Source organism: Anas platyrhynchos, chromosome 2 (genome assembly GCF_047663525.1).
Source record: "Anas platyrhynchos isolate ZD024472 breed Pekin duck chromosome 2, IASCAAS_PekinDuck_T2T, whole genome shotgun sequence".
Classification (NCBI taxonomy): domain Eukaryota; kingdom Metazoa; phylum Chordata; class Aves; order Anseriformes; family Anatidae; genus Anas; species Anas platyrhynchos.
The window spans coordinates 73,539,740-73,552,866 of NC_092588.1; the positions used below are offsets into that span (position 1 = coordinate 73,539,740).

Consider the following 13,127-nt stretch of genomic DNA (forward strand, 5'->3'; position numbering starts at 1 on the left):
TGCCCCTCATAATAATCTATTAAAATGAGCTAAACAACTGGAACATAAACAGTTGTTGAAAAAAAAAAAAAAAAAAAAAAAGTAAACTATTATAAGAAATATTCATTAAAATCTGAGAACTCAAGGGTAAAGATCCTGGAACCCTCGATATTGACGAAGATTGATGAGCCCCTTACCTAAAGAAGGATTCTGCATTCTTGTAAAGTCTTGGTGTCAGCTTGAGAGAAGGATAATCAATAGCCAGTGGCTTCACACTAAACAAGGCCATTGCCAGTGCAACAAAGACGACGGGCAGCAGTACATTTGACAGACTTCCTCTCCAGTCTCGCCTGGCGTGGTGAAACCTCTTCATCAGAATGGCAACTATTTGTGCAAGAACAAGACTGGCTCCACATACACGTGAGGCCCCTGTAAGTGAGATATCTGTGTGACAAAAACAAAACAAAAAACAAACTTCTGACAAACAAGGAAAATCAAATTAACCTTGTTTGTATTACATTTTAAAATACAGATCACTATAGCCTTTTTAACAGAAAAGCAAAACTATAAAAATTTAAAGTGTTCTCCTGGATGAAGCAGTATGAACCTCTCCCCACACACCATTATAAATAATTAGCTCAGCCTACAAAGGGAAAACAGATCTACAGTCAAGGTATCTTTGTAGCTACCTGTACACAGCTAAAGGAGTACTTAATACCTATTGTCTTTGTCCAGGGGTACAACAATTTTTTGTGCATTGCCACTTTTGCCCTAGACTAATGACTGGCAAACACGGCCTGTATTAGCACCAAGTTCGTGATCTACCCTGACTGAAATCAGTGGTAACTTTTCCACAGGATTTCAACATGACATCTTCAGAGTATATAACAGAGAAACATAGAAGCTAGAGAGGTGGATTCTTGTAATAACATTCCCTTCATTCTTGTGCCCATAGAGGACTGCTAACAGTTATTAATGTGCTCATCAAAGCAATTTTCATAATCCCAGCTCATGGGCTGTCCCTCATATTCCCATGGGAGTGTTTCCGCAGCTTATTAACATCTCACCAAACACACATTTCCCTGATATACTCTACCTGAATTTCATTTTGTTGCTCTTTGTTAAACACTTTTGAGAAACACCAATCCCTTTGCCTCCATTTTAGATCCCAGTGCCTTTTAGGTATGTGCAGGCTATTACCACCACCTTCTGTGGCCTTGCCAAACTGAACATACCTTCAGCCTCTTTTCCTCCTTAGAGAATAGCAGTCTCCTGTAGATTTATTACCACAAGTATTTGCACTGTAGCAAGACTAAAGAGACTGTTTATCATAGTGCTCAAAGACATACCATATTTTACGATCCCTTGTGATTTGTCTCTTACTGCCTTCTGTTCTGTGTACTGAGACAACTATAAACAGCATTTCCAAGTTACATTTTAACAACTGCTTCTATGAGAGCCTTCATATAACTTCAAATTAACTGCCCTTCACTTTGCACTGTTTCTTCTGGTTTACTAGAATTTTAATCCCAGACGACAGAGCTGTGGGATAAAAGAGGGGAGGTGATGACAGAAAAGACAAGTTGAATTTCCAACAGAGTAGCCATTGAACAATGCAGCTCAAACTCTGTGCTCTGTAACAACCAGTATGTGGACTGTAAACTTACCATTTCTTATATTAAAAATTACATGTACTTTTTTATGGAAGATTTTAATCATACATCAAGTAGACATGTTATGGCAAATGGCAGCTTCTAGGGTTTGGGCATACAGAAGAGGAGGAAGTCAAGTAGGACTTCATGGTGGCATGGGATACCTTGTGAACTTCCCAACACAAAGACTTCTGGAAAAGATAAAGATCACATCCACCTTCAAGATAAGCAAAAAGGAGGATCCTGGTAAATAAATGCTGATCAGCCTCAGTCTCTGGGATGGTTACAGATTAAATCCTCCAGGAAAACACACACAAGTTATGAAAAACAATGTGCTTGGGAATACCCAGCAAGGCTTTACCAAGGTCAAATCCTGCCTGACCTGAGAGCTGCAAAGACAGGACATGTTTGGTGAATAAGGGATGATCAATGGACAATGTTTCCCTTACTGAACATAGCCTGTGACATGGCCTCCCGTAGCATCCTTAGAGCAAAAAAGGGTGAGGAAGACTATAAGGACCACTGACCATACTGCTCTGCACCACACTATGGGCTGGAGTAGCAGTACTGTGTCCAGCCAAGGAACAGTTGGCTACTAACACTGTCCATCAGAGTCAATGGTGGGGAAAACACTGGCTGACAGCTCTGGTTAGCAGGTGCATGTGTACACAGCAACACCGGGTGGGGGCCTCACTGTTTGAAGGTGTCTGTGGGGCTTGGCACTGGGATGAAGGACACCTTCTAGCAGGTTTGGTGGGCAGAGTCAGTTCAACAGCAGCACCCAGGGGCCCTAGTGGCACCAGGGAAAAGGGTCACTTCTCAGGGAAAAAATGCAGCACAGGAAACTCTGACACAATAAATATATGAGGGAAAATTGCTGTCATGGAGACCAACACATCTCAAAATCAGGCAGGACAAGACCCTGAATAACCGCTCTAACTTGAGCTGCTTTGAGTAGGTGGTTGGACAAGATAATCCCCAAATGTTTCTTCAGACCTTAGTAGCTTCTGTTTCATTTAGATTTCAATTACTTCTAAGTAATTAATTTTACTTTTATTTCTAGAAAATAAAACAATAGTTATTATTTTAATTCTGCAACTGAATGGCTTTTTTTGTTTGTTTGTTTTTTCCTAGAGATCCCTATAGAATAGAAATTCTGTCTGTAAGCAGTTCTAATCACAGCTGTATCTTACTAATTTGACAGCTGGTAGAAATGGCAGTTAGGATTTTGGTCCATTATGGAGAAAAAAGCCACAAAATTCAGATCCTGGTCCAGTATTGAAATGCCCCACTCAGGAACAGTTACATTTGGGGTTTGGAACTTGGCTTTTCTATAATTCAGGTAGTAGCAGAAGACAATCTTAGTAAAAGAAGAAATTCTTTTTTAAGCAAACTTCTTATGAATGTATTAAGCTTTTTGAATTATTATAGTGAGATTTTCCACAGTTGACTCAATACAGAAATTGAGACACTTGGAAGCAGAACAATTTGCAAGGGATGGGTGTTTTTAGAATAAATGAGATCCTGTAAGCTTTTCCAGCTGAGCATTCCTGAAATTGTAAAATATACTCTCTCTCATTTATCAAAGCAGTGAAATGCCAGAAAAGGACAGAAAAGCAGCACAGAATAAAATATTTGCCATAGTCCCAGACCTGTTCACAGATTATAAACTTGAAATGTGAGTGAAAAATGCTTCAAAAATATTTGCCCCTTTGAATCTCTGAAAGAAGACTATAACAATTATTTTATAGGGGCAGAGGCAAATGGAACAGAGAGAAATGATAAAAAATGAATTCAGATTGCAATAGGAAAAGAAACTGTCACCCTGAATAAAAACAATGGTTCATTTTGTCCAACATTCTGACTTTTACTCAGTATTGCAAAAACTGGCCAGCCAAGATACATCACAAGAATATACATTATATTAAAAGTATTTATTTGCCTTAGGCATTTTTTTTTCCTTTTTAAAATGATTGTCTTTTATATGTATTTATTATTTCAATTTATCCACAAGGAAGGTGTCAAATGTCTTTCTGAATCAAATTTCAATCTTTGTGACCTTAAATTCTGTCATTCCACTGTGTTTCAAGATAAAAAACAAAAACAAAACAAAAACCACCTTGTTTTGAATTTACTATGTCCGATGGAACTGGATACGCTCCTAAATCTTGCTCTGGGGAGATAGGTTACAGAAGTTCCCAATCTATCTTCTGCATAAACAATCTCAAGCTCTCAGTATCCTCTTATAAAAATCTTTATAGTTCTAATCAACCTCCACCACTTGCCTCAAGTCCTCTTATATTATTGCTGTATCAGTTTTGAGACACTGTGTTCAGCACTGCTGCTTATCACAAGTGCAAGCACTACTGATTTATACAATAGTTTTATGCATTCTTGTACTGATCACTTGTGTTTTCCAGGCATTGTACAATTTTGTTTGTCTGTAGACACAAAGTACCCAATATAACTTTTGAGATTCCTTAGGTATTAAAACACTCGGAAAAATAAGAACTTGAATAATATTTATCCATACATCTGACATTTAACCTTTCATGTTCAATAATCCTATATGCAGTATCTACCTTACTTTTGTTTTAACTAGAACCTAGAAAATTATGTTTTGCTTTATAAAGAGTGTAAGTAATTTACCACCATAAACGGAGCACAAATTTATGGGAACAATTTCTGATTATGACTGGTAATCATACAGTCTAGAAGACTAGAATAAGACCAGCTGACCTCTCTGTTATGAAGTCAGTTTCTATGCAGAAAGCTTATGGAAATATTCTCATTAATAATTTAGATCATAAAATTAAAAATCTGACCCAAATGTTAGAAGCTGTCTTTCTTGACTTATGATTGCAATTAAATGCAAGAAGTGCAATTATGTTGACAATTAAGTTGTACTTCCCAACCATCCAGACACTCCTTTATATTTTGGAAAAGATTGTTGGTGCTTTCCAACCCTTATAGTTAATATCAGGGAAACAGAACATTAGTCCTAAAATTTCAGAACAAATATTATGAAAATCTTTATAGACTGCTCTACAGTTAGTAGTAGAACCAAAAATTAAAAATTCAACTTCATATTCTGGGCCCTGGACTTCAGAATGAGTCTCAGTGGGCCTGAATATCATTAAGACAGAATAACTCAGATCTAGGTACCTGTAGACCTCATCAGTAAAATTAACATATTTTAAAGCCAAAGCACAGTTTTCTGTCACTAAACAATCTTGTAAAGAATCCCCTTTCACAACTCAAATCCACCAAATCTCTTCAAGCCAGACAGTTGACTGATCAGAGAATTTCCTTCCTTTATCAAACACATTCTTATTGCTTAAGATGCCATGTTTAATATTTTAGCAATGTGTAGGGCACTGAGAGAACAGCACGAAATACACAACTGATCTGTGATGTAAATCCTAGAAAGAACCAACATAACCAGAAAAATATTTTGAAAAACATTTTGAATACTCTCACCTGCACCCCCCAGTTCAAACCCACAACTCAAAAAAAATCCTCAGAAAAGGACAGGCAAGACAGACAGCAAATGGCAGACTTGTAACCTCTTTAAGCCACTCATTTTTGCATTCTGCAGAGAAATGAGCATGAATAAAAACTTGTCTGTAGGCAAGATTAGGAAAGGAATAGGGCAAACCTCATTCAAACTACCTAATTTTCTATTTAGAAGAAATGAATATTCACATCAGGCCTACCCACAGCAACCTGTGAGGGACTGAAGAACTGGTTAGGCACCATTATACTTAAAGAGATGAGAGTACTAGAAGAAATGTACCTGTCCTTCACTGCCTTAAAGGAAAGATACAGCCATAGAGTTCTATGAATGGTTTGGCCTCCAGCTTTCTTGTAGGCCCTCTTTAGGTACCAAAAGGCTGCTATAGCATCTCCCCAGAGCTTTCTCTTGTCCAAGATGAACATCCCCAGCTCTCTCAGCCTTTCTTCATCAGAGAGGTGCTCCAGTTCTCTAATTGTCTTGATCAGAGGTCCTCCTCTGGACTCTTTCCACATACTTCTTACGTTGGGGGCCTCAAAGCTGAACACAGTACTCCAGGTGGGGTTGCACAAGAGCAGAGAAGAAGGGGAGAGGAGAATCACCTCTCTCAACCTGCTGGCCATGCTTCTTTTGATGCAGTACAGGATATGTTTTGCTTTCAGGCCAATGGCATCCTGGGGTCTATCAGAAGGGGTGTGCTTAGTAGGTCGAGAGAGGTTCTCCTCCCCCACTACTCTGCTCTGGTGAGACCACATCTGGAATATGGCATCCAGTTCTGGCCCCTCAGTTCAAGAAGAACAGGGAACTGCTTGAGAAAGTCCAGCAGAGAGCCACCAGGATGATTAAGGGAGTGGAGCATCCCCCTGACGAGGAAAGGCTGAGGGAGCTGGTTCTCTTTCGCTTGGAGAAGAAGAGACTGAGGGGTGACCTTATTAGTGTTTATAAATATGTAAAGGGTGAGTGTCAGGAGGACGCAGCCAGGCTCTTCTTGGTGATATCCAATGGTAGGACAAGGGGCAATGGGTGCAAGCTAGAAGATATGAGGTTCCACTTAAATAGGAGACAAAACTTTTTTATGGTGAGTATGACAGAGCACTGGAACAGGCTGTCCAGGGGTTGTGGAGTCTCCTTCTCTGGAGACATTTAAAACACACCTGGACATGTTCCTGTGTGACCTGATCTAGGTGTTCATGTTCCAGCAGGGGGATTGTACTAGATGATCCTTCAAGGTCCCTTCCGATCCCTAAGATTCTGTGATTTCCAGCTCACATTGAGCTTCTCATTCATCAACACCCCCAGGTCTTTCTCCTCAGGGCTGGTCTCAGTCCATTCTCTTCCGAGCCTGTATTTGTGCTTGAGATTGACTCAGCCCAGGTTCAGGACATTGCACTTGGCCTTGTTGAACCTCATGAGGTTCCCAGAGGCCCAACTCTCAAGCCTGTCCAGGTCCCTCTGGATGGCACTCCTTCCCTCCAGTGTGTTGACCACACCACACAGCTTGGTGTCATCTGCAAACTTGCTGAGTGCACTCAGTCTCACTGTCTACATCACCAACAAAGATGTCAAATGGCATGGGTCCCAGTATGGACCCCTGATGAACATCAGTCATTACTGATCTCCACTTGGACACTGAGCCATTGACTGCAACATTTTGAGTATGACCATCCAGCCACTTCCTTCCACCAAGTTGTCCATCCATCAAATCCACGTCTCTTCAATTTAGAAACAAGGATATACTGGGGAACAGTATCTACTGTTGCTCTTCGTCTACCCACCAATGCTGTAACCCCATTGTAGAAGGCCAGATATGTCAGACATGATCTGCCTCTAGTGAAGCAATTTTCAATGTCACTGATCACCTCCTTATTTTCTGTGTGCCTTAGCATAGTCTCCAGAAGGAATATAAAGTGCTTTTGTGAAGGCAAAGTGTAACACAAGGAAGAGACAATAAATCTAAGCTCTGTGGTGTTTGTTGCTGCTGTTGTTTCTAACAAACTAGAGACAGAGGTGAATCCAAGCAACAACATTTGATCCTGGACATCACTGTTTACACCTAGGATTTTCATTCAGGTTTGTTGCAAGTAGAAAACATGTTGTACAGACTCACATAAGGTACATAATTAAATGGCAATAGAAAATACATTGCTAATATCCACTAGAGAAAAGGAAAGAAACAAAACAGACGTATAGTGGGTTTTGTCCCCACCCTTCACATATTTTTTTATTTTTTTTTTTAGCATTTCACTAGGCACTATCATTATCTGAAAAACATATAGTGCAAGACAATACATGCCAAAATGTTAGTTTTTTGGATACTAGCTGAATTACCATTATCTAGATTATCAACAGCTCCTTAAATTGATATATTGCCATTGCTGACACAGGTTAATCTATTAGAGGTGAAACTATGCAGTCACACCTTTGACACCACAGGCATCTCTACAGCATGAGTACCCCAAAAATATTAATTCCCACTGCCTCACCTCTTCAACATTTTACAGATTACTAAGTGAACTTTGAAGAGAGTCCATATGAGTCCACTTCCTCCTACAGCAGTCCAGCATCAGTGAGTCCATTTCAATTTTCATTTATTCCCTCTTCTGCTAAATAACATGGTATGTAGCTACTACATAAGCATGAGCAAGAAAAACTGACAGAAGCCAAGACATGAAGTGAACAGGGTTGGGAAACACGCATCCCATCTTTAGACTTGAATGACTCAGAGCACATAACAGCTGAAGTTCCCCACTTAACCACTGAAATGAAGCAAATTGGAGCATGTTAGGAAAGAACAGAAGGCACACTCTTACGTGAAAATGATTCACAAAAGAAAGAAGCAAAGACAACCTGAATTAAATCAACAATGGAAGAATTGTAGAAGCTGCATACGTTTCCTATCATAATATAAAAGATAAGAAATGTTTTATAAAGGTACACTTGCAAATATCTACAAAATAATCATAACAGGAGATTCCTAGTGTAAATAAGAATCCAACTCAATGTTTTCTTGTTCTTTTCAGGCATGCTGGAGCCTCATCCACATACAGAACATCATCCTTTAATTTCAGCTCTTTTTATCAAGAACTTGTGCTTTTTCAAACTTAGAATATACTACTGCCTGCATAACACAAACACATAGCTGAGCACCATTATATGAAAGCTAAATATTTCTTATCAATTACACAAATTGGTTACAAATTAAACATGATTGAAATTTTCCCTTCCTTTACATCTTCAGACATTTATGACAATTTATAGTATGCATGTTATATTTCTATTATAAGAAGTATTAATTATTAATTCAGGTATCTGTAATACAAAGAAAGTAACCCACCCTCTTAAATTCACATATAACAGATACTGCAATATACTTAGCATTTTCTGATGGTCTTCACTTTCTCACTTTCTATTTAATGCAAGAATACCCTGCCTTAATGGATTTTGCCACTGCAAAAATCCATTAAGCTTTCTCATCACTCATACCAAAATAACAGGCATAGTATAAAAGTATGCCTCACGAAGTATAAATGTCACACCATGCAACAACACCTCATATGTGGTAATAGATAAGAAATTTAGAACAGATGTGTATCGCACTCACCATGTATTTTAAGGGAAAACTTGGGGAAGCAAGAGTCCAATTGACATTTAGCTGGTAAATATGGTAACTAAAAAGTCAATAAACTAAGTTCTCTGCTTTTAATGTATGGACGTTGTTTATAAATCTTACCTTCCCAACCTATACGCCTGTTTTATCTACTCATTGCATTCAGACTTAAAAGTAGACTGCAAGCTGTCAAAGGAAGGGATAATCTGCTTTTTATTACTATTAGTCCACAAGGTATCTGGAACAACAGAACTTGACTTTAGATTGGGTTTCCAAGGTACCACTGCTAGTATAATCAACCATAATAACCACCATAAAAGCTAGGAAAAAAATAAAACAAAACAAAACAAAAAAAAACACCCTAGTTTCTGCTGAAGTGTTAGCTGATGTCAAAATACCACTTGTTATTTTTGCTAATACCAAAAGTAATAAGCATGTACCCATAAAAGCAACTCATGTGAGCATATAGTCATTTTGGATTGTAACACTTAGTGAGTGGTAAAAGCACCTACTTCATTTATTAAATAGATTTTGTGTAGAATAATTTTATAGTACAAAAAATACTTGATTTCTTCCCCTTTTCCCATCAGAAGCATGCAACTGTTGCAAGAGTGTAAAGAAATGGTAAACAATGGTGCTGCCTACCTACCTATTATTTTGCAAACCCCAAAGAGAATCAGAAAGGGGTTATTGCACATTGAACCAAGGTCCATCTAAACTAGTCTGGTCTTCATAGAGAACATAGTGCTGTATGCACTGCTCCCATCATTCTCTTTTGAGATAATTTCCTTTTCATTTTAGAAGCTGTATTGGGTTAATGTAGCAAGGGTTTTGTTGGTTTTGTTTTGGTTTGTGGTGGGCTTTTTTTGTTTGTTTGTTTTTTTCCTTTGGGGGGGGGAGGGAGGCGAGGCCGGGAGAAGAATCCAGCAGCTGCCCCATATTAGATAAGACGCAGTTTCAGCCAGCTCCAAAAGGAGCCATTGCTGGCCAGAGCCAAGCCAATAAGCAATGTTGTTTGTACCTTTGTGAAAAGGTATTTAAGAAAAAAAAAAAAAAAAAGAAACAGCACTACTACGGAACAGCATCTGGGAGAGAGGAGTGAGAAGCAGCCCTGAACCCTGCAGCCCCTAAGGTCAATGCAAGCAGGAGGGCAGGAGGTGCTCCAGGCACACAGCAGCAGTTCTCCTGCAGGCTGTGCAGGGAGAGGCCCCCGGTGGAGCAGGCTGTCCCCCTGCAGCCCATGGGTCCCCCATGGAGCAGATCTCCACGCTGCAGCCCCCCCGTGGGTGGAGGAGCCCCCGGTGGAGCAGGTGGATGTGGCCTGGAGGAGGCTGTGGCCCATGGAGAGCCCCCGTAGGAGCAGGGGTCTGGGGGGAGATGCCACCCAGCCATGGGGGACCCGTGCTGGAGCAGTTTGCTCCTGGGGGATGGACCCTGTGGTACGTAGCCACATGGGAGCAGTTCTTGAAGAGCTGCTGCCTATGGACAGCCCCCTCAGGACCAGTTTGGGAAGGATGGCATCCCGTGGTGGGGACCACACATGGAGCAGGGGCAGAGAGTGACCATGAAGAAGTGGCTGAGATGAAGCTTTAAGGACTGACTGCAGCCCCCATTCCCCTGCACCACTTGGAGAGAGGAGGTGGAAGAGGGTGGATGGGAGGAGGGTCCTTTTAGTTTGTTTTCTCTGTTTCTCACCTCTCTAGCTTATTAGTAATAGGTAATAAATTGCTCTAATCTCCCTACACTGAGTCTGTTTTGCCCATGACAATAATGTTTGAGTGATCTTTGTGTCCTTATCTTAACCCTTGAGCCTTTTTCATCATATTTTCTCCCCCTTTCCTCTGAGGAGGGGGAGAAAGAGACCAGTTGTGGTGGAGTTCACTTCTCCTTCTGAGTAAAACCACCACAGAAGTGTAAATCAGCACTCAGAAGGCTAAACTAAACCATCCAATCCATGCCTCTAGACTACGGTAATAACATTTCAAGATTGATTCCAATCTAAACAATAGGGCTGCAACCCACATTCGTTCTGCTGTGTTTGGTGAAGAGTCACCAGCCCTAGAAGTATTCAAAAGATGCGTAGATGTAATGCTTAGGGACATAGTTAGTGGCAGAATTCGCAGTGCTATGTTAATGGTTAGATTGATAATCTTAGAGGTCTGTTTCAACCTAAATGAGTCTATGACTCTGTGATTCTACGATTTAGTGAAAGAGCAGAAAAAAAAGCACAAGCTGAATGTTCTCTCTACCTCAACATAAAACATTAAATTCAAGACTTAATACTAAATATTAAATACAAAGTATTTTCAAATTTGACAGATTAAATATAGCAAGGATTGAGGGAACTCTATATTTGAACCTGGTGTTTTCAAATACTTCACACTGGTAACCTGCTTCCTAGCAAGGGGTTGTTTAAGCTGTGGCTGTCTAGTTTTGTAGTGCAGATTAATTTTATTATGCAGCTGCTCAGTTTGCAGTTAGCAGCCTTTGTAGGCAAAACTTTGGAGTCAGTGTGTGAAGCACTCTGGAACAAGCCTCCTAGAATTGCTCAAAGAAAGCTGACAATAAATGGAGCAAACTTTTTACACCTCAAAAGACAAGGGTGACACTTAGACACTTTAAGTTTTACAACTTAGGCAAGAACTGGCTTACTCTGAACAAAGTACTTTGTCTAATGTATTGCATCATCCATAGTTAAGAATATCTTTGATGCTATCTCTACTGGAGTTATTCTATTAATAATAAAATCATATCACAATTTCTGCAGGGAAACAATTCCAAACTGAAAGATGACTGAGTTTTTCAAGAGGCTTGTTTTATTCAGACCCACAGCTATAGCAAACAATTGAAAAATGTATTTGATGAATATTCTCTGTCCTCAGGCATCCTGGTAACTCATAAATAGTGGTATTAAACTGGGATCTTGATTAACAGAGCCAACTGTTTCTTTTTTTTTTTTTTTTTTTTCCTAATGCCTCCAATGAATATGGTAACCTGGACATATTGCAGAACAGAGAAACAGAAAATGAAAAAAAAAAAAAAAAAAAACGTATGGATGGAAATTACCACCAATCACAGAAGTACAACATAAGGTTATATATTATAAACTTGCACTTATATATTTCAAATGAGGAATTAACTGGCAGCAGTGCAATATATAAATCTTATCAAGTTGTCACCTTGTAACCTGTATAAAGTTATTGCCTGAACAATTAGCAAAAGGAAGTGCAGCCCTAAGTGCTGGCTGCTTGGCATGCTGACTGAATTTACTCTGGATATTTTTTCTGTAACTCCTAAACCAGTTTGTTGTTAGCTCTGAGAAATAAAAATCTCGTCCTCTCACAGAATCTAAAAACCATATATGCGATTATTGGTAATGCCCTCCCCTGAAAACAAGAAGCTAGCAATTACTCCTGTTGTTCTAGTGGTAAAAGTATGAAACAGAAATCCAAATAAATCAAGAAATCTTAAATAATACTCCAGCTCAAAACTTTATCAGCAACCTCAGCAATGCAAAGACAATAATTTTCCCAACAAGGAAAATACCAGCACAACAACTGAAGTTAATCCAACGTTTCTGTAATTAAATCGTAAGTGCTAAGCTGAAGTACTAAAATGCCTTAGGAAAACTGATGTTATTAACAAAAAAAAAAAAAGAGGGGGGCAGAGGAAAGGGGGGGGGGGGTACCCTTCCTATATATGTTCACTTTCTACGCTCTTACTTGGTTAAGTACATCACAACAGAAATATTATTGGTTCCATCTAAACAACACAAAATTTGTTTGCCCCCCGTACCTAAAGGGGGCCTACAGGAAAGCTGGGCTTTTTACAAGGGCGTGTGGTGATAGGTCAATGGTTTAAACTAAAATAGGGTAGATTTAGAATAGACATTAGGAAGAATGTCACCTCAGAGGGTGGTGAGACACTGGAAGAAGTTGCCAAGAGAAGCTGTGGATGCCCCATCCCTGGAGGTGTTGAAGGCCAGGTTGGATGGGGCATTGGGCAACCTGCCACTGGTGTGGCAGCTCTGGTGGCAGGTGTCCCTGCCAATGGGAATTAGACGATCTTTAAGGTCCTTTCCAACCCAAACCATTCTATGATTCTATGATTATGATTCATATAAACAATTTTCAACTGCAATACCTGTTCAGAAGAAAGCACACAGAAGTTTCAAAATCATGTTCTATAATCACAGCAATAATCAATCCAGAATTAACATTTTTTGTGGGATTTTGTAATGCAAAAAGAATTTTTGTAGTGAAATAACTGAGACAAGAGAACACGGACACTCCATGAAGCTTTTTCTGTTTTAGAAGGAAAAGTAAGCATACTTGGTCTTGATAATCATTTCTTTAAAAAATTGTGACTATTTACA

At 39.5% G+C, this 13,127-nt stretch overlaps 1 protein-coding gene across 11 annotated transcripts in view; it reads right to left on the minus strand.

Annotated features, from left to right (window-relative positions):
- The window catches only part of ABCA13 (ATP binding cassette subfamily A member 13), a 189,818-nt gene that overhangs the window by 73,152 nt on the left and 103,539 nt on the right, over positions 1 to 13,127 (minus strand). For 10 of the 11 annotated variants that reach the window (XR_011807700.1, XM_072034942.1, XM_072034941.1 and 7 more), the window contains exon 42: positions 177 to 423. Coding sequence is in view for 10 of the 11 variants with exons in the window: in XM_072034942.1 (XP_071891043.1) it covers positions 177 to 423 (247 nt within the window). In the remaining variant the exon portion in view is untranslated. The remainder of the gene's footprint in view (positions 1 to 176; positions 424 to 13,127) is intronic. The other variant, XM_072034939.1, reaches the window with a different exon arrangement.